Here is a 22,393-nt window from a genome sequence, read left to right on the forward strand (position 1 = left end):
CTTAGTCAATTTTTACCAGCAGTGCATACGTGCATACAACACTGATATGAAGGTATTCTGAACACAGCAAAAGTTGAGAGGATATAAAACACAGAATAGGTCTTTTAAATGCACGCGTAACAAATAAATAACTATGTCCTTAACCTCCCTGCTGTTTTTTAAGCCCTGCAACACAGCAATTCATGGAAAAAATAGGTAGAATAAAATTGATGGGATAATTTTACTGTCAGTATGCTTCTTTCAACATTTTAGTGAAAATTTTGGCATTTTCAGATGAGTTCAAATAATCAAGAATGTTGCGATTACTACTGATTTGATCAAGTGAGATAACAGTTCTAAGCAGATTTGAAAAAAAAAACTAAAAAATGTGTTAAAAATCTCTCTTTATGATGCCCCTTAAGACATAAAATAGATCCCAAAGTGTGAAAAACCCATTCCTTTAGAACCATTAGTTTCCAGATACCTGGGGATCTGGTGTGCCAAATAAATAAACAAATAGACTTAATCTTTATAATAAAAAGAGTCTTACCTTCTCACCTGGGAGTCCTGGTGGCCCTGGGGGACCCTACAAGACAGTACATTTTAGCATATGTATGTATGTAATATACAGTACACTAGGTGGAATAATGCCTTATTCGATAAAGATAACAAAAATGCAAATCTTTCCGTTAAACCAAGATGCAAAGTCTTTTTCTGCTACTGTGCATAATTCACAACTTAGAATAAATAATAAAAACAAAGGCAATCTGTCTAAGATATCTCATCAGACCTTGTTTTGCAGTTAAAAGTGTTGGACCTAATCAGTATCTAGACAAGAGACAATCAAAAATGTCTGTGGTACTGCACTGAAAAATATTTCTATTGCTGACACTTTTTTTTGCAGTTTTGCATGCTAAATATTACTCCTCACCTTTCTTTCATTGAAATTCTTCTTTTTCACATCAGCAAGTGCAACTGCTGACTAAACTGTACTACCATTTTCCTTTACGACACTTTCAGTTTTCTTCAGAAAGGTAAGAAATCTCACACAGCTCACTTTAATAGCCAGAAACACTGGACGGACTTTTATCAGATGGAAATAACCAATCCCTGATAATGTTACCTGCATCCAGTGCAGAAAGAGAAGGTATCTGTTAGACCTGTCAAAATGTCAAATAGCTGAAATACTTTCAGCATTTGGCAATTACCATAAAACCAGACAGTTGATATCCTGCTTTCCACAGTACTACTTACTGTGGCTGCCCATAAGAACAATCTCAGCAAACATTTTCATTTAGATCTGGCTGCTACGTTTGTACTTTATTTTCTATAAATTAAGTGAGGAAACAGGGGAAAGGAGGCATAACTATTACAACCCCTCCCACACAAAGACACTCTCCAAGCCTGAAAGAGGAGAAGATGACTGTAGGAGCAGCTGCTGTTGAAAACCTGTCACTCACTCATTCCTGATACGGTAGAGTCCAGGAGGCTAAACATGAAGCCTTGAACCACAGGTTATCTTTCTCAAATCCCAACAAACACCAGCTGCACACACCTTGTAGAACTTTCCTATAATAAAGCTCTATAAGTAAAGTGCAAACCACCATGAGAGGAAACTTACTGGATCTCCCGGAGGCCCTTGTGGACCCATTGGTCCCTGAAACCCTGGAGTTCCAGGTGGACCCTATGGAAAATTAGAATGGCGTAATTAAAAAGTGATATTTATTTCATAATTTCATTATACTGATATAATTTTAATTGAAGCTCACTGCTATTCAAACATCATTCAGACTTACAGGTAGTCCAGGTTGGCCAGGAAAGCCTTTATCACCTTTTAGCACACTAGGAGGTAAAAGACCAATCACTTCACCTGGATCTCCCTATAATAAGAAAAGAAAAAGAATAATACTTGAACATCCATTCAAATACATTCAAAAACACTTGAGATGAGAGGAAAGTTGGAGCTATGCAAAGATCAGAATCATTTGGAAAGCTGACTTAGAAAAAGTCATCTTCTTTTAATTCAGCTGAAACATAGCAAGGGATATTAAAAGTTAAGGCCTTAATTGCCAAATGCCTTTTAGAGCCACCTGAAGAGATTCCAGTACCAAATATTCCTTCATACTCTAATTTCCTATACTGTAATGGGTAATCAAAAAGATTTACCCACCAAATCTATCACTACTACAGTGCCACCATACAACTGGAGTTTCTGACCTGGCTGCTGATGGAAGTGGTAACCTCACAATCTCTTTTCCAGGCTGAGATCTTCAGTCTTAAACCTAATTTTGACATAAAAGCCATTTATGGCATCCTTTTTCTTCAATAAAGGAACCTACCTTGTCCTACTTTAGAAAACCATTCTGATTGTTACCCACTTCTTTATGTCTCTTTTTTTTTGATAGCAAAAGATCCCATTTTTACTGTGTTTTTGTACAAAGTTCCAATATTGTAAATGATTTTATTTCAGGAGTTGCATACTTATGCATACATGCCTAGGGAAGAAACATTCAAGTACTGTAATGTTTATAGACTAAGTAAATTCTCCCCACATGAGAGAAAGACAAAAAAGGCATTTTACAACTTCAGGTAGTCACATCATTACAAATCTGAGATTACATTTAGACTTACGTTTATTTTACAGTTCCAAATTACATCTGTTCATTTTAAAGAGCAAAAGCTCTTTGTTGACATTCAATATTTAATTCTCCAGTTCACAAAATGCACTCAAGGTACCTAGTTTAATTTCTTTCTTTATAAAAACTGTTTTGTATGTGTTGGATACTTCTCATATTGTGGGTTATATGACCTTCTTCCACAAATGTTATCTATGTGAAACTATTTATCTAAATGAAATGTCAATATCAAAACAAATGTTTGAACCACAAAACCTATCTAAATCTTTATACACAATTGGGTGGCCACTATATTATACATAATTAATGATATGTACTACTTTTTTCTGTCGTAGTCTGTGTAATACTTACACTTTTACGATCTGCATGACACAACACATATGTTCAATTTTTATTAACTGGAGGTTGCCCCACTGTCTTTATTTAATGGGATTGCAGAATAGAGTACGAAGTGAACCATGGTGGTACAATTTTACACTCCTTATATAAAGACTGCTAGTCTTAGAGGGTGTACAGTTCACCCTAATTCTTATTGTTAGAAGCAGGACATGAACACACTTAGAGTAAAATGTACCTTCATTCCAGGAGGTCCTGGGGGTCCCTGTGAAAAAAGACATATTTGATGTTATTGTTTCTCAGTGTTGTATATTTTACGTCTTACACGTTATATCATTTCAGTTATATTTGCATTTCAAGAATCAGGATTGAAACAAGTGAATCAAGCATGAAAGAATCTACTTACTATGCTCCCACTCAGTCCTGGTAAACCTGGGGGACCTACTGGACCTCTTTCACCCTAAGGGGAACAAAGAATTTTTTTTTTTTTTTTTGTGGAACATGAGCTTGAGGGATACTTTTATTTCAACACAGAGACGCTGTTAAAATCATATGTAAATGTCACCTTTGTGCCATTACATCCTGGAATGCCAGGTGGACCAGGAGGGCCATCTTGTCCAGGAATGCCCTACATGAAAAGAAAGTAAAGAAGTTAGTAATATTAGCAATAATCCAGGTCAGAAGTCATGGTTAAAACTTTGATGTTCTCTGTAAAAATACGTATACTTCACACATACAGGAAGGCCTGGGTTTCCTGGAAAGCCTGATGTTCCTGGGGGGCCCTGCAATTGACAAAAACATAAACTGAGAAAACAAATCCACAAAAACCAGCAATGACAAGCTGCAGTCTGAGTTGTATCTCCAGTGGTGACAGTCAAAAAACAAGTAACAGTTCCTTTTAAACTTCCTTGACAAAATAGCTCTAATCTGCAAAACCTCTCAAACGTGACACCTTAGTAATCAATAAGTGAAAGCAACTTTTTATGTCTTTAACTTTTTAAGCAGCATTATGGATTTCCTTCCACAGGAACTGGGCCAGAGCCTTATGTACAGATAAAAGAGAATGCAGAGGTGCTGTCTTCTCACAGTCATTGTTGCCAAAATGAAATTTACTGCAGGCACCTCTTCATAGCAGAAGAGGATGTTAACTCACTGTAAAGATGCTTCTCTATCTTTCATACTCCACATCAGTGTAACAACTAATTCTTATTATCAAAAACCTTCCAGGTTGAGGTAACTCTTGCTCCTTGAACAGCTTTTCAGTGTAATGAATCAGGAGTTAGACTTGGCACATCATTTTCATCCTATCAGATTATTTATTCATGCAGTATTTCCTAATACACATATTATGAAGCAGAAAAGATGTATGGGAATCCCATGCTCAGTTACTGTATTTACATCTTCCAAAGCTTTATAATTGCTAAAACACAGTCTACTTGAACTGTAGCACACGAACACATTTGTCAGGAGTTGCCAATTTACATTAATACTCAGGATACCCCAGGGTATCAGGAACATCATGGACTAAAATAAGAATTTCTTCATCTAGCAGAATATCCCCTCTGTAATAGCTCAGAAACTACAGCTGATTCAGCAAATTCTATGTGCTGCAGCAACTGCAGGCAAATGGAGAACAAAACTGAGACTGCATTTTGAAAATCTGCAGACAAGAGAGTGTAGCTGAAAATATATGCATCACTACTGGTCAAGTCATTTGAATGCCCTTTCATCATTACATTATGAAACATGAAAATGCTCAGAATGATCTTGGCACCTCACAAAACCCCAAAAGACATGGCCCTGGCTAATATGTGATAAAATAAGTGTTATATAAGTGCCACATTAAACACAAATAAAGGCAGGAAGGTTACAGGGTTATTCAGAGCCTCTTCTAGCAAAGTCAGGAGATCTCCATCCCCGGCTTTAATTTGGTTCTGCACTTTGTGCACATTTTTAACATGTATGTGCTCACAGGTGTGTCAGCTTCTCTGCTGGAGTGCTTCAAGGAGGTTAGATGGAGGTTAGATAAATAAGAATTTTGCACGAGGTAGTAAGGTTGGTTCATATTCAAGCTGGAAAAAAGATTCTTGGTATGTCAGAAAAATATCAAAGGCATATTAAAACCAGTGCTGTTGATGCAGTGGTGAGTACCAGGTGAAAATGCAAATGGACAAAGGCACTGAATGACCAATGCAAAAAGAGCTTCAAAAGCAAAAGCAAGAATTCGAAATTATTGTGCATCACAAGGGGATGTCATGGATTAACTCAAAAAAGAGACTAACTCCGTGTTGCACTTGAAGGCAGCCATGGAGAGTTAAAGACATATAAACCCATAGACATCAGAATTGCAAAAAAGTAAGTTGGAACTCACTCTTGTTCCTTTTGTTCCTGGCAGTCCTGGTTCTCCAGTATCACCCTGCAAAGGAAAAGAGAGAGCTTTGTCTTTCCTAGGGACAATAATTTAGGGAAGTCTGAGTGTTTTAAATAGTAAAGCTTAAGTTCTTACCTTAAGCCCTGGTGGCCCAGGGGGACCTTCAGGTCCTTGCATTCCAGGAAACCCAATCACACCCTGTAGTCCCGGCAAGCCTCTTTCTCCCTGTGGAAGAATAAAACTCATTAGCAACTAAAAAACTGAAGCTGCTTCTTCAAGCAACCCACATGTCCCCTGTTTCTGTGCTTAGTAAACCTGTTAGGTGGTAAGAAGCTACATGTGACAGCAAACATGTCATGTTGGTATTTGAAAGAAGGATTATTATAAACAAACAAGTATTTCTGTTTCAGTAATAGGTTGGCAGAGGCTGAGCATGGCATAATAGAAAAGCACTCTTTGAATGTCAGTGAAACCTTTTTTCTGTCTCCCTGGAGAGCGTTCACACTGTTCACAGTACATTTATATCCCTGCGATCAGGAAGGCCACTTTCCCTCTAATAAGACCTATCTGCATTCCTATAGAGTTATGGCTAAATCCTGGTAGAAAATTTAACACTTCAAATCATCAATTAAATTCCTGAAAACTGCAAATACCACTGTTCAGTCACTACTGTATGAATGACCAATACCACTCCTCTTCTTATATATCATTAACAAGAGCACATTTTGGAAACCAGGCCTGTCACTTAGTCTTGAATTTCAGGGTGATTCAGAGACAGAGTGCTTCAAGGTACAGGATCTTCCCAAGAAGCTGAACACAGATTATATGTATCATCCTCTAAGCTCTTCTAAATAAGAATAATACTGTATGTGACATTTCTGTTCTCTGTGCTGTCCCTCTCCCTACAACCCTGAATGTATTTAAATCAGATAAATCTAGAGGCAGAAAATCCATCCATACTCTAGATAAATATTGCAGCTATTATACATTCACTATACTTGGACTCCCAGTGAAACCAAGAGGAACACTGTGAATAAAGGCTGCAAAACCTAAACACGGGGAAGAGGGAAAAAAAATATGCATTTCAACATCTGAAAACAGCAAATCAAGCAGATCAAAAGACAAGCATCCCATGTAGGAATTAACCAGAGTTGTTCTTTCAATGTGTGGTGAGAAACAGGGAGAAGCACTTAATATTGTCCAAAAAATGTGGGAATATTGGATGAAAAAAAACATTAATGAGCAACTGCAAAAAGGAAGAGGTATTACAAGTTTGAGCAGTAGCTAAAAAACATAGCACCTGTTTTAGCAACTCAAAACACAGACCAATTTTCAAAGGCTACCAACAAGAAAATAAAATCAACAAGGTTCAAAACACACAAAAGGAAGCTATGCAAAGATTTAAGTATTTTCAGCAAAACGGTGAGAGATGAGATTGCTATTTGTAATTAACAATTTTGTATTTGGATTTTAAGATGATGAATAGCAAGAAACTTTTATCCTGTTTGCTCAGGACGAAGATTCCCAGCAATATGCTGGTAACTTGCAAGGGTCAGCTGAGGACTGAGAACACAAGAGAAGAAGAGTATCTGAGGCTTGGAGAGCTCACTCTTCAAGTAGTTACAACAGTCGTCTTCAAAAGAAAAGGTTACAATATGTAGGCAGAGGAAACTGAGTGATGACCCACAGATATAGTGCTAGTTACAGTTCTGGAAGATGAGAGGAACTAGGAAATTTGTGGAATTACTTGGTTGGTGCTGTTTTTTAGCTCCTTGGACAGAATTTTAAGAAGATGGAGAAACAAGTGAGAAGAGAGGTGATTGATGGGTAAGAAGAGCAGGGCCAAAGAAGAAGGAAGGGAGAAAACTATAGCTAAGATGATAAGAGCATGAGAAAGTGAAACCAAAGTAACAGTAATTTATTAAAATTTCCTGCCAGGAAAAATTCTCTTGCTGTTTCTCCTCTCCTGACTCCCACAAAAATATTTTTTTTCAATAAAAAGGTGCTTTCTGAGGCAAACAATCAGTTTTTCCTTGAAGTGCTGAAATTGCATGATCTCCTCTATTTACTCCCCAGTGCTCTTTGTTGTGGTTTGAGCATAAAATTTGCTAGTAACCCAAATCTGAGGCGGTGTGTTAGACCACAAAACACAGCAAAACAAATCAAACAGCAGAACAGCTGAAGAAATATACTTCTAGGTCAGCTGTAAGAGGTACAAAGTCCAAGTTCTAAAGTAACTAAAATTGTTTTGAAAAGAAAATTGACACAGAAGAATGTGTCAGGATCCAGACCTCTGAATAAATGTTGAAGTAATTAAAAATCTGAAGGCTATCTGAAATGTTAAACAGATTACTGAGGTTCTTAAATCCATTCTTTGGCTGGCTAATTGGCGCTGCAAGAATAAGTGTATTTCTACAAAATCAGATGTGTCACATCAGACCAGAATTTCACAATGAACCCTGGGCATTTGCTCTCATGACCTGCTGGGAGATGGTCTAAGGAGGGGGAAGACACTCGAGTACATACAACAGGGTTTTCCATTGATGAAGGAAAGCACAACATGTGCAAATGAGAAGAAAACAAGATTATTTTGACACCCACGGAGAAATATGAGTCATGAGTAACACAACCAATATCTTCTGCACTCAGGAGTTTTGTCCATCTGAGGATTTCAACTCCTTTTGAACCACTGCAGCCTGCAACACAGGGAAATAGTCTTTCCTCCATTTTTAAGGAAAGCTAAAACTGAGGCTTACAGATCGGATTTTCACTTAGTCTAAGGTTCCCTTAAGACTGTTCTGGCACTGTAAAAAGGCCTTAACATGCCTGTAAATCGCTCACTAAGGTAATGACCTCTTCAGCTTGCCAAGGAGGTTAACTCAAGGCTTGAAGTAAATAAAAACTTGAGCTTCCAAGACAACTATAGTCAATTCTCTCAAGGCTCTCTTCAACCTCCCAGGCTGCCCTATCTGAGGGGTAAAACATAACTGCAGAAGCAGAGCTGAGACCATACCAAGTCACTTCGAGCTAAGATACATCCAGGTTTCCCTAGAAACATTTTATTTTACTGACTTGAACTCTTAGGCCAACAAGAAAAATAACTGGCTATTTGTCCAGGACTTCTGGACATCCATTCAAGCTACTGGATGTCCCAAGGCCTGGAGAGTGTAACTCCTGAGCATGTAGAGAGCTGCACTGTCCCAAATACTGCAGTCTCATAGTTTCTCATACTGGAACAGAGCTCATCTTTTTGCCTGTGATTTGCCAGAGGGAAGTAAGGAAACATAAATGTGACCACGTGTGTGACTGCTGCTGGATCCATCTCTGCATGCAACCTGTCACCTTGGCCACTTATCTAACAGGGGAGCATACTAACAGGACTTACATTCTGCTTACACCTCTTCCTCTACTCTGCCTTCCCATTTGATTTTACTGCAAAGTAATTTCAGAGAAGTTAGGACAACCTATTCCACCAAGATTCAGTGACAGACCTAGGGATGTCTCCTGTGTTCCAGCCCCTTTCTTTAGTCTGGGTATCAGACTGCCTCTTTGTGTAACAGTCTTAGAAAACGAGTGTGCCAAAACTAGCATGGAAAGAAGCAGTGCACAAAACTTACTTCAGTACTCCTGCTCCAGTTAGTACCAACTTCCACCATGAGATATTTTTTTGCATCAGTGAAACTACACTAAATTAAAGTAAAACTCTATCAGTCTCAAAGTATCTACACTAAACAAGAGAGTACAGAAACTGTACCATCTAGAAGCTGTGAAGTCATGTGAATGAAGAGCTCCAGGTGCCCTAATGTCATGGGTAGATCAGCAGGGTAGCAACATTTGTATTGCTGCCTTCCTACCCGAAGTGTCTTATTTGCAACTTTAAACTCAGGTGATGCTATCGCTTATTATGTTATTCAGTACAGACATAAGCATGTCCTGAAGGTGCCTTGCATTGCAAGGAAATACTTGAGCCGCATCCCTTCCCTGTTTGCTTGCCCAGTTCCTTTCTTCATTCAATGTTCCAGTCAAACAGCCCAACAGCCAGTGTTTGCACTACATTTATACTGCAACTCATTAAGCATCCACACTACATAAACTGGCAAGCACCAGATCACCACTGCTACGCCACTTATTTTTCACTCAGAACTGAGATTTCTAGCTGCAATGTGTGAAGAGCATGAGACTCTGACTGCAAAGGCTATGTATTGTTCGAGTTCCAATATTCACAGCTGCAAAATCTTGGCAAGTAATACTGAAAGAGCTTCTGCTTCTTACAAATCAATTCACATTACTCAAAAATTAAAACAGATGTAACCAAGTCATCTGTACCTCTGCTGATTCAATGCACACTGTCAGCAAGCACAAAGGAGAATTCATTACTCAGCTCACAAATATGAATATTCTGCCATCCAGCTGCTGAAAATGCGGAGGTGCTACGTAAAAAGACAGCAAGTGCTCAGTCGCTTTGCACTCATTTAATAGGCAAGGTGCCCATGTTAGCCCAGCTTTTGTGAAATGTATCCGAATGTCTTTGCATTAGATAGTTCAAATTAAAATCAAATAAATGGACTTCTAAACAGAGGTAAACCTGTTAAAAATGTAACTGCATGAGATGATAATTTTTCTGGCATCTACCTTTCCATATTAGTCATTAAATGTTGTTTGACACATGGAACAACTGCAGATTGCTAAGTAAGAGTCACATGAAGTAAATAGTTTCAGAAGATTCTGCTGTAATAAATTAAGTGCTGATGGGGGAGGAAATAATCACCTCATTATAAATTATTTCCCCCTTTATTTTGTCTAGGGACTGCTGGACTTGGAGGTTTTAGACTTGAGAGACTGGTAACATGGATATAAACGAACTGTTTCCAGAAGTGCAGGCTCACGGAGTGTCTGGGCCCGTACTAATAGAATGTTCTCAGGCTCTCCAGGGACTCAGGCAAGTGGTGAATAACAACGTGCAGATCTTCCCAAAGCCATCTGAAAGATGCTTCATTTGCCTCTGTCACTGATCACTCTGCAGCGGAGACAGCAAGACAGACATGTAGCCAGTCCTTCAGTCGAAAAGGCATAAAACTCAGTCTGAGGGAGAGATGTCAAAAGGCAGCTGATCTGATCTACCCAGCAAAAATGGCTCTTCTCCTTTTAAAGGGATGGTGCCACCTCACCCTTCTTTACACCAGCTGGTATGATTCTCTCAGCCTCCACCACACCAGTTCAGCTCACTAAATTTACTCCCTTTTCTTTAGTGAGTGAGCTTGCTCCAGCCTCAGTGAGCTGAGGGTGTTCAGGCAGCTGCCAAGGCCAATGTGAGACCATAGCAATCCAGGACGCAGGACGGAAAGGCAGCAAGAGCAGCTTCTCACACCAGCGCAGTGGGGTTTGCAGGAGTTCATCCACCCGAGCTCCTCAGCTGTGCCTTTGCTGCAAGAGGAACCGAGCTGGGAGCCAACAAATGCTTGACCTTGCCGAAGAAGCCATCTTCAGACCAGCGTTGCTGCCAACTCCGTGTCGCCGTTACAAGCTCAGACTTTCTCTCGCACAAACACACATGGTCCCCTCTTTCCAAAAGCTAATGTTCATTGAACTGAAACGCCACCAAGGGCATGTGTGGCAAAGAAATGCAACTGCTTCAAGATGCAAGCTGAGGAGACAGTTTCCAAAATGAGAGAAATAGGGCCTGACAATTCAGCATTCTTTTCTGTTTTTCTCTTATCCTCAGTCTGATTTTAGAAACGGTCTCAAACATTGCTTTTGGAAGAAATTAGTTTGAGACCTAGTTGCAACTGTTAACAAGAAAACCCACCATCCAAAACACTGATCACACATTGATACTCCAGTGTGACTTTGTAAAATCTACAGTGATGCACAACAGCCTTGCAATGCACTACACAGTTTGTACCCAGACTATCCCAAGCCACGTGAGAAGTGAATGAAGGCTCTGTGTTTGTTCCTTCAGCTGATGTAACTGCGAGCACCCAAGTGAATCAGCTTCAAGGTGTTAGGCCAGTAATTATGCTGCACAGTGGGAAACACTATTGTGCAATCTGAGTAGCACTCTCATGTCACTGTGTTTCCTTCCACACTCTTTTAAACGTGTTACGGAATTGTAAGTGGCTCAGGGTTATATTAGTGAAGACAGAGGTGGGGAACACCAATTTCTTTATTAAAAGAGTAGTTGTAGCCACCAGAGGGAGCACCGGCCCTGAATATCTTCCAGAATTAAAATAAACATGTACAATAAATATCATCTGTTTGTCCTCAGATGCACTTACCATTTTCAGTATTTTATTGAAAGTGTGAAGTGGATATCAGTCAAACAGAATTATTGCTATACGCTCACAGTGCAAGCGTCCTCAAATGCACTGAGGATGCTTAACATTACAAAACTCCCACTGGACATCCTTCAGCACTAGAATCTATCCGTGCTATAGCTATACAATTCTGGAGCCACACAAGTAACAAGTAATTAATTACACAAACATAACTGTGAAGACATGCAAAGAATCTGTGTAGGAGCTCTGTGAAGATCTTGGCTAACCCAGAAGCTTTGGGGCAATGTTCCTGACAGTATACAGAATGGAAGAGGGAGTGGGGGGGGGGGGGGGGGGGGGGGAAAGCGGTGGGAGAGTCAGCAAAATCTGGATTCTTGCACTGCCAGGAAGCATCTGAGAAAGCTCACTCACATGGAAACATGAGTCCAGCATTTTTTGCATGACTAACAGAAGGAGCAGCCATGACAGCTCTATATCACCTGCACAGCTCCGCAGTCAGGCTGGATGAGACCCCTGCACAACTGCAAGCATTGCCAGGGCTGCTCTACACTATATGCAGACATGTGTTCACAAAGAGCTACCCCAACAGCTACTGGGGAACAGCACTTTCTAGTCATGTCCTCTCTGCCACACTGCTAGTTCTGCCATCTCCTTCTCCCTTTGCTCCCTCCCTGGTGACTTTCAACTGTGGGACTCCTCCGGTGCCGCAGTTAAACCAGCTCCCGGGCTGCCCTGCGAGGTGGGAACACTGAGAAGCACCCTCTGAGTGCAAAAGCCAGTGCCAGGCAGGTTCCTATGCACAGGGTCAGAAGCTGCACCCCGATCACCAAATGAGGGCATCTCACTCAGCTCTGGTTTTTCACTCCCTCAAAGGATTACTCTTCCTTCCTACTACAAAAGTATCCTTTCCCTAGCCCCGTGAATTTACAACACTGTTCAGCTTGATACAAAATGAACCCAAACCTCCAAGAGAGAATCTATCTGTATAAAGATTTAATGAGAGAGCTGTTCAGGTTTACGGTTCAGGGACTAAGTCTGCGCCTCTGCCTCCTAAATACAAAGAATGCTTGGACTGAAAGCATATTTCAGCATATTTCATGGCTGCACAGAGCATTCCTCAGAAAGCTGCTAAGTGCTTCCCAGGAGTATAAAAATAGAAATAACGATCTGACTATCTTTTTCTCTACATATCAGTATGTCTGTGCTTCGTTGGTGTGCAAGTAAGTGGGTGGGTACACAGTGTGTCTGACTTTGATTTAGAAACTGAATAAGAAGTAAAATAAGCTGAGTGAAGTAAAATTAACATTCCGTCAGTCATGGCTACAGATTCAGCCTCCATTTAATTAGTGTCAAGCAACTGGTTGCCTATTAGCATCCTACAATTTCAGTTAAACCAGCTGTAAGTAATGGCCCCTCCCTACATAATTTACCAACCCTTCTTCATTAATTCCTCTTCTTGCTCACCCCATAGTTATCCCTCGTTTTCCAACTGTGGTAGTCAGTTCTTTCAGCAGAGGTGCCCAAATTTCAATTTTTAGGACTTCTTGAGCCATGTACACTCTTAAGCTCTTAATTTTTCATTATATTTGTGTGCCTTTCACTGATGTATTCTTTGTGTGATATTTGACTGCAGTGTAGATAACTGTTACAGATCCAGAAGTAGTTAGGATGCTGAGAAGGAACATGTTTGTATTTACAGCAAAATACTATTTTGCTTGTTTTCTCTCCATTAAAAAAGAAGAAAAACTCACAGAAATTTACTGAGGTGTATGCACCTTTCATTCATTCACAAAAGCTAGCATGCATGACCCCTAGTTTGAACATTTTATATGCCAGCAGTCGTCTACCTCAAAGCATAATTAAGGGCATGGTATATGAAAGACAGGAACACAAAAAAAAGACTAACAGACAGCAGAAGCCAATAGACAGCAAGTGAACTTTATTTTCAGCTGTGGAAGTCTGCCTGCACAAAGCTTGGCGGTTTAACACCAAGGTATGTGGTTCATTGTCTTTCTGTTTAAATTTTCCTTGATTTTTGAAACAAAAGAAAAAAAAAAAAAACAAACAAACAAAAAAAAAACCACCCACAGAGCTCATGATGTTTCAGGAAGAAGTCACACAAACCTTTTACCAAAGGTACACATGGGTTTTTCCAAACTTTTTTTTTGAAAATCAGACATGGGTCAAGGAGGCTCTTCCCATCAGTTAGAGCCACCCTGGGGAATATAAGAACATCAAAGAACCACAAGGGAAGAGGTCATTTGAAGGACAAATGCATTTGCACTGTAAAAAAAAGGAAATTCTATCACCTGGAGACAGGTTGAATCAAAATGGTGCAATATTTCCTACCCATTCTAATCATCTGTTGAACTCATTAGGTCTGAGTAACTCTTCCTCTGTTTTATTGCACATTGTGTTAAATCACTTCCAGTGTTGAAGGTCCAAGAATATAAGGGGTAAAAATGCTCCACGCCCTTCCTTCTTCATTAGTGAAAATTATTTAGCATTTGTTTGCATTTGCCATTGCTTAAAGGCTCTTATTTAAAGATGAAACAGCAGAAAAAAAAGGTCTTGAATTTTTCAGGTTTTTTAAATTTATTTTTGTTCAGATCCTAGACCTGGAATGAAATGTGACGTTACATGCAAGTTTTATTCTCTTGCCAAAGGTTTGTCATGGACATATTTACAAGAAAATAATCTCTTCCATAAATAGTAAAAGCATGGGCAGCTGGTCCTAGACAGTACACACTGCAATAAAGTTCTCATAATGAAGTAGCTCATATCTTAGAGGGTACATGACAGACAGTACTATTTGAGACAGTCATATTCTAGCTGCTTTTTTGGGTTAGGTTGGAAATGGCATTTCTAAAGTCTTAAACATTTTGCAGGTTGCACAGGAGTAAAATATATTTCCACAAAAGCTAGGGGAAATATTCTGGCTCCTGACTTTTTATCATGAAAATACCACAAGGCAGATAACATTGTGCCTCAAAAGTGTAAATCAGTGTTTCTTCACTTTAATCTCAGGAGTCTCTTGAATCATCCAGATCCACTGGAGAACAGGCAATACAATATCATTTTTTTCTAGTACCTCCCAGGTTGTTCAGCCTAAATCAATTAAGTTAACAAAGATGTAATAATTATTGATAATAATGAAAACAAGTATTTGCCTTATTTTGACACTGTGGAGGATATCAGCATCGTTGTCAATGAATGCCAAGCAAAAGGTGGTCTACCACTTAGTATGTATCTTTAAGGTTTTCTTTTCGACAAGAGGGGAAAAAAAAAAAAAAAAAAAAAAAAAAAAAAAGGCAAGGATGCTTAATCAGTCCTGTCAGAATAACTGAAATCCATGATGTATGACTGCCACCCAGAGGAGCCCGTGGGGAAGTGACACAGCCTCGGGACGTGGGAGGCTGTGAGTGACCCGGGCCAGGTCTTGCCCCCACGCCGCCCAGCTCCCCTCCTGCAGAGCCCCCCGCGAGCTGGCTGTGCCCAGGGGGACGTGGGGTGCAAGGGCAGTTTTGCCATCAAAAGCTTGTACTTTGCCTACATCTGGAGAGTTTCACTTTTACAAACACTACATTTTTTCTTTTCTTCTGAGGTAAACTGTCCCTCAGTTCCCCTGCCTTGGCATCGATACAAATAAATTATATTTAATACCTAGACCTTCCTAAAGAGATCCATTTGAGGAGTTTTACAAGGCTGTGTGTGTCCTTGCTGGATTTCCTGCTTCCATCTCCACATTTTCAGACAGAAATGAAGTTTGAGTTGAAGATCTGCAATTGCATCTCCTTAACCCGCAAATCTCGTTCAAGGTGCTGTGCAGAGCTGGCAGCAGCACTGGCTTCTCCCTCCGTTGGTCGTCTTCCCTTTTTTTCACCTAACTCCTGACCTTGGAGTCAGGGGGCACCTCAGACTGTCCCTCTGTACTGGAGTCCCTCCCCACCATTACTACTCCCTCAACCCATCTGGTTTGTAGTTCTGCAGTCTTTCAGTCTTAGCCTGGCAGTTGAGCAAACTGTTCTAACAAAACAAAGGGTCACCAACCCCCCCCCCCCCCCCCCCCCCCCCACCACCCCCAAAGCACTTAGTATTCTGCTAATTAGCCATTAAATACTTCTGCTGCATCCGTTTACAGTCAGTAAGAGTGTCGGATGAGAAAAGAGTGAGAGGACATCCGATCTGATGCCAGTGTCTGTGTTCACTCACTCGTTCAACTCAGTATTTACTTCAACTGTGCAGACTGATCTTTGACACTAGCCTTGGTGAGAATTATTTTTGTTGGCATATCAAAACATTCAAAAATGTTCCAGCTGAACTTCAGTGGAAGCTGTCACATGCTTTCTTTAAGAGCTACAAAATTTATGGGTAGGTTTTGCCACTCTGGTTATTCTTAAATATTCTGAGAGATAAAACATTAGTTTCCAGATGGGAATCTACGTTGCTTTTCCTTTGGCTCTATCTTAATTTTGCTTTTCTTCTGTTGTTAAAGATGATACAGGAAAAGATTTTACCTGTTACTGAAAGCTAGTAATTATTTTCATCAATTAGGTTAACTTTCTTTGCCATGTTGTCTATAACTTAATTTACTTACTGTTCTGTAAAACCTTCTCAGGTGTTATACTTACCTGAAAGGAAATGTAAATCCTTGTTAACATCTCTTAAAAATGCTTTCTCAGTTGTTCTTGCTCATTCTGTGATATTCAGCTTGCTTCTCAGCTAAACTAAACAGGTTTTCCAGCTGGTTAGGAACTTGCTTGAGCAATAAAGTACTCCACTATCTCTTTTATAGCAACTACTTCAGGTTTCCTCTTTGAAAGTCCCACTTTCATGCTGCTTCTTACTGTTCTGTCTCAGGCATATACGGTTACAAGTTTTGCTATTGCTTCTGCTGGAAGTGGTTTTGAGAATTTTGTATGAAATTTGGCTTTTTACCCTTTCTTAATGAAATCCAAACTTCAAGAGAATTCAGAGCTGCTTTTCTGAAAGCCAGCATCATACAGCTGGATGTTTTCAATGACTAATGTAAGTTATGACCTCTCACTGAAAACACAGGTCTAAAATCTGAAATAGGAGGTATCTGAGCAAGGAAAAGCAAACAACTAATTACCACTAGGATGAGATTAAAAAAAATTAAACCAAAAACAAACCCTCCAAACCACTTTTTACTCTTGGTTAGAACTATTAGAAAGTGACTTAAGGAGATCACTATATTACTGTGGTTCCCTAGTAATAATTACATATGCTCAGGTTGCTTCCTGGGAATACTGCTACAGAGAAAATGTAGGCAGAGACTGATTATTAAATGCATCAAGTATTCAATTCTTGTGTAGGAACTTGACATATCACAGAACCATCAATTATAATGATTGGCCTGGTCTGAGCTCTCCAGCAAACACAATATAAATTGAATGGCAGAGTGATTTAATTACTAAATTAAATTACAAAATATAGGTACTGCTGTACTCCAGATATTTGATGTCTGAGACCTGTAATCTACACCCACAAATCCCTGTCAGCATCATAGAGTATTAGTGGGCAATAAGATGAACATACAGACTGCTGGTGCTGTCACACATATGACCAGGTACTAAAAAAATATTTTAAAACTGCACACCAGGATGTAAGTTTTATAATCACTATGTAGTCAGCAGATATGGGAAGTGTGACTCTGTTTGCATAGACAAGATTTTAAATTTGGGAAGATTCCAAACTACGCATGACTATTGCACTGGGCATCTCTGCTTCCCAAGCATGCAGATTTCAGAGAAGTGGAGATCTTACAGGTCTTTTCTCATGTTGCTTTGATCTCACATTTGGGAAACTTTACTGACTTCATTGGAGGCTCACATGCTTCAGATCAAAATAAGGCCCTGTAATCCTTTGAGAAACCGTAATGAAGACATACAGTAACAGCAGTTGTACAAATGTAAAATCAAACTGTGAGGCTAGAAAGCATGTTTTATTCTATGAAGAAATACCTGGGATTACTATACCAGCATCTTTACAAGCAAAGATAGGCATCTGGCAACAGCTGCTTAAAAGGTTATTTTATGCCAATTGAATTACTACTGCATGAAAACCTTTAAAAGTCAGCTCTGAAAACTAAATATAAGCATACTCCATCACATGGTATTACTGTGATATCTGCTTTTATAGCACTCTTTCCATACAGACAAATCAATCAGTGTAATCCACTAGTTTGTGTTGATCAAAGATACATACTGTACTGAGTGCAAAACTACATCTTAATATAGAAAATATTGCCAGAGACATTCGGTTCCATTTGGGCAGACAGGACAAATGGTTCCAATTGCTATTTCGAATGAAGAAAATCTGATGGCTCCAGATGCCACTTAGCAGTTTGGTCTGCCAGTTGGGAAACTGTAGAAAACTTTCAATACTTAGCATATCTCACTCAATATTATTCAGTGTCTTTTGACATCTTGTTCTTTTCAAGAATAGCAGCTTTGTTGGTGTGCTCTCTTTATGAAACACAGATGTGCTTTTTCCCTGATTTGAATTAAAAGGATTATTTTTCTCTGAGTGAAGGGTAAATCAATAAAAATATACTACTGTCACTGAAGAATTGACATAAACTCTGTGACAATGGCCTGATTTTCAAAAATATTTATGAACCACAAGTCTCCTTGTACGATATCAAATCTGCAGCTGAGCAATGTCTTTGCTTATTTCATTATAGTCTTCTGATTTTCCCCCTTTCAGTAATGACTACATGATTTCACGTTACCTACTAGCCCTTTCCACATTGCAGACACAATCTTTCTTCTCACCCTGCCTGTCACCCCTCTTGTCAACTTTATGGCCCTCTCCAGGGTATTTGATTTACCTGTGGTTTCCTTAGTGTCCTCAGATCATAATCTTTCCAACTCAGGCATCAACAGGTGCTGTACGGAAGGTAAGTTACTACAGCAGCCACTTAAACAGAAACACTGAGCAAGACTATGGAAGAACTTATTAAACCAAATAGTGCCAATGAAAAGTGTAAAAAATAAACAATCTTGATAAAAAAAGTCTTGATGCTGCTAATACGGGTTGAATATGAAAAGCACAGATCTAGTGATTACTGATTCGCTTCACTAAAGAAACTGATTTGTTGCCCTCTACTATGCTGTAAAGGAAACACAGAAGTACCTGATAGGGATCTTCCCACTAACTACCAGAGCTTCTCTACAACAAGGGGTTTTATTTTGTTTTAACTCATCAATGTCACAAATACTTTTGCTCTATCTTTTGATACCTAAAATGACAGGAAAAGCCTTGAAGGCCCTCCCAATCTGGTAAACCTTAAAAAAAAACTAAACAAAACAAGTCTACAGGGACACAGCCTGCTGGAACAGTCAACTTTTCATTACACGGAGAAAATGGAGAAGCACAATCACCTGCAAACACCAAAACCGTGTGTGGCTTTTAAGGCCATAGGAGTGTGCAGGAGAGAAAAGACTGGTCACTGGTCCTGCTGATGTGGAACCACAGAGGTGTCCCAGTGACTGTCAGCCTTAGCCAGTAACAGAGATACCTGGTGTCCAGACCCAAAATAGCTCAAGCAAAGCCAGTTTGTGTACTTCTGCAGCATGGTCAATCCACACAGGGACAATGCACCCATCAAGGGGAACAGAGAAGTAATTTTTATGTAGGCATAATAATACAGATACAGTCTCAGAATTAGACAAACAAAAATATGCCAGTATAAAATTATTTGCTCAAGTTTTCTTACACCTCAAACAAAAAAAAAGGTCAAAAATAGCATCTACGTAAGAGTTAATTTTATTCTTGTTTTCTGTTTTCTCTGCTAGGATATTCTGAAAGATTTTTTTTGAAAAGTGCAATACTTCATGTGCAATAATAAAATCACATTTGATATTCTTGTGACTTCAACTTTCAATGAGTAATGCCAAGACAGTGAAATCATCATAATATATTTATACTAAAGAATGAGGATTTATACTTCAATGCATTATAACTGATAAGTGTTAGAAGATTTATCATTCTGTATTAGTTACAGCAAAGTTCCAGTGTTGCCTCCATTTATACATGTTTCTGATATGGAGCAAAATGAGTGTAAATGGTCATGAATGAGACAATGAACATTCTTGGAAGAAGTCAGTGCATGGAGAATTTTACTCAGCTCTATACAGTCTTTGTTCTAAATGGTAATTAAATGCTTAACATGCTTTTTCTACACACATTAATGGCTAGCACTTCTTATCTCCACAGCTGCTTGAAATTGTTCTCAAAACATAGGTAGACATAAAAGAGAAAACACAACTTCTCTCTACTTCTACAATAAAATGAAGGCAAGCATTCAAAACTCTAATCAGTTTAAACAGATCTCACACTTTAGTGAGGTTAGAAAGAACAGTCAGTTATTATGCAGAAAACCAAATAAGAAGTGTAAGAGGAAACAAATGAAGATGTTTTAGGCTAATCTATCTAATGGAAAACACTAAGGTATTATTCACTATTGTATTACTTTAGCAATATTATGTTTTTCTAAAATACATGACATTATATAGCTTAAAATAACAGCCTGATGTTCAGTGCAATAATAAAGGCTTTATAGGATCAGAGCCATCTGTTGCAATTATACTCACTTTCTGAAATTTTCTGAAAGGAATGAAAACCCTTAGACTTTGTCAATTATATGCCCTTGATAAAGTATGAGTCATCTTAAAGGAGTTTGGCATAGAGATGCAATTTTCATGGAAACAGTCTAATGAGAGAACATATTGAATGTATTCTAAATACAACCATCCAAATGGTCATATTGACGAAAAGATTCTCAAATGAGAGAGAAAAATGTGGCAATGTAATTTACTCTTCCATGTCTGAAATGCCATCGGGTAATATTTCTTGGGCATTTCATAGCTTTTGAGTCAAATACTATTTTCAGCACTTTTTCTGGTGAGATCATTAAGATGATTATTTGGCCAAACATATTTTAATTAAGCCCCACCCCCAAATCATAGGGTCTGGAACTTCTTCCCACACTATGGTAGGAAATATATCTCCAGATGTTAATAATTAAGGCATTAAAGAGTAAACCCGGCACCCACTTCCGCAGCTGCCGAAGCTCCCACGGCAGTAAACTGGTGTGGTTGCGTTGCTGAAGAGTGTGGGTGGATTGGAAAAGGCCCTTCAGCATTTGTGCACTTCTGCACAACGTGGAAGCCAGATCAAAAGGGTTTCCAGTGTAGGCAGTGTGTTGGCTGTGGACGGTGCAGGGCAGAATGGATATGTGCTTCCCACGCAAGTGGCTACGTGAGAAGTGGAGAGCAGATGTTTTCTAACGTGGTCTCCTGGGGTACCACAAGAGCTGGGCATGGCGGCCCTCTTCTGACCTGGATCCTGGCTAGGATCCATCTTTCTAATCAGTCCTTCTCAGATTAAACATTCACATAGATGTCTGAGGTAACAGGTACCACTACTGATGTGTGCATTAATGGGAACTGTGTTTAGCACAGACAGGTTTCACATCCAAATGCATTGGTTGGAAAAAACATTTATAGAAATATTACAGAGGCAATCAGGAAGGATGCATCCCTTGCTTTCCCTGGGGAGCAGGCTGCCCTTATTCTAGGCAGGCAGTAAATGTAAAGAATCAGGACGAAAAGCTGCACTAGGCTAAAACAAGGGCAGGGGACAGATGTTTTAAAATAAAACTCAGTTTTCTGTTCAAAATCCTAAGTACACATCTGAAAGCCTCAGAATGCTAACATAATGAGCAAGCATTGGTATGTAGTGATCTGAATCAAGTTAATTTTAAATGCATTCCAAAATACCTTCAAATGCCTTTCTTGAATATTGCTTTCTAGGTATAACTATTCATTCACCTGTTTAGACATCTCTAATATCAATAATTAAATCTCCTACACAGCCTAAAAATATGTAAATATTTCACTATGCACACATGTTTAAAGTCAGAGATGTTTCTGATGGAACCCATGAGGAAGAACATGGAGTACACAGACTTGCTGACAAGTTAGCATGTGATTTGGAATTTACTATGACTTCTGTTGCTATGGGCTGGTATTTTTCTTTCTTCCACACTTTTTATTAACCCACATTAATTTGAAGTAGTTTTGGCTTCTAGCATATCAGACAAGCATCTCTTTCTTTCAGAGAGAACTTTTTGAGATTCTGGACTACGCAAATGAAAAACTCCAGCAGGAGCTCTAGCAAAGAGAGTCAGGATTGCAGCCAGAAATAAAAGAAGTGTAAGCTTTAATACAACTTATTTCCCCAGACTATAAGTTTTTAAAATGATCTAGTTACAAAATGCTGGCATACTCTGTGAACTAAAAAATAATAGCTTTCAGCAAGAGAGTTCTATCTCTCTCATTCTACAAAGATTCATTTGTACTTGTTACTGAAAAATAAGATCAAGGTATCAAGGAATACATCCAGAGTTCTAAAGCTTTCCCAAATCATTGCTTTATTTATTTTTAATATATAGGTGACTTTTATTAAACATATATTAATGGGTCATTAAAAAAAGGAGACTCCATCTAAAAGATGTTTTGAACCTTGACACTTTTCATCTGTCTCACACATTAATCTATATTCTGTTACAAAGAAAATTATCTTTGTTTGGGTCTCCAATTAAGTAATTTACATTCCTTGTTCTGGAAAACACAGAAGAAAACCCACCAAGAAACATTCTTAAAACCCTCATCTGTAAATACATAGCTATTACATGTGAAACAATGTAGAACACCAGCTGTTTGTTTATGTAAAAAACCAAAACAACCCTCCTCCCAAAACAAAAAGCA

At 39.0% G+C, this 22,393-nt stretch overlaps 1 protein-coding gene across 1 annotated transcript in view; it reads right to left on the bottom strand.

Annotated features, from left to right (window-relative positions):
• The window catches only part of COL4A1 (collagen type IV alpha 1 chain), a 128,757-nt gene that overhangs the window by 51,392 nt on the left and 54,972 nt on the right, over window positions 1–22,393 (bottom strand). Inside the window, exons 3-11 of the mRNA XM_042805978.1 lie at window positions 5,458–5,547; window positions 5,323–5,367; window positions 3,689–3,733; window positions 3,517–3,579; window positions 3,358–3,411; window positions 3,190–3,216; window positions 1,776–1,859; window positions 1,601–1,663; window positions 530–565 (exon numbers count right to left, since the gene is read on the bottom strand). Of these exons, the coding sequence (XP_042661912.1) occupies window positions 530–565; window positions 1,601–1,663; window positions 1,776–1,859; window positions 3,190–3,216; window positions 3,358–3,411; window positions 3,517–3,579; window positions 3,689–3,733; window positions 5,323–5,367; window positions 5,458–5,547 (507 nt within the window). The remainder of the gene's footprint in view (window positions 1–529; window positions 566–1,600; window positions 1,664–1,775; window positions 1,860–3,189; window positions 3,217–3,357; window positions 3,412–3,516; window positions 3,580–3,688; window positions 3,734–5,322; window positions 5,368–5,457; window positions 5,548–22,393) is intronic.

The sequence above is a fragment of the Tyto alba genome, unplaced genomic scaffold (genome assembly GCF_018691265.1).
Source record: "Tyto alba isolate M040663 unplaced genomic scaffold, T.alba_DEE_v4.0 Super-Scaffold_45, whole genome shotgun sequence".
In the NCBI taxonomy this organism is placed as follows: domain Eukaryota; kingdom Metazoa; phylum Chordata; class Aves; order Strigiformes; family Tytonidae; genus Tyto; species Tyto alba.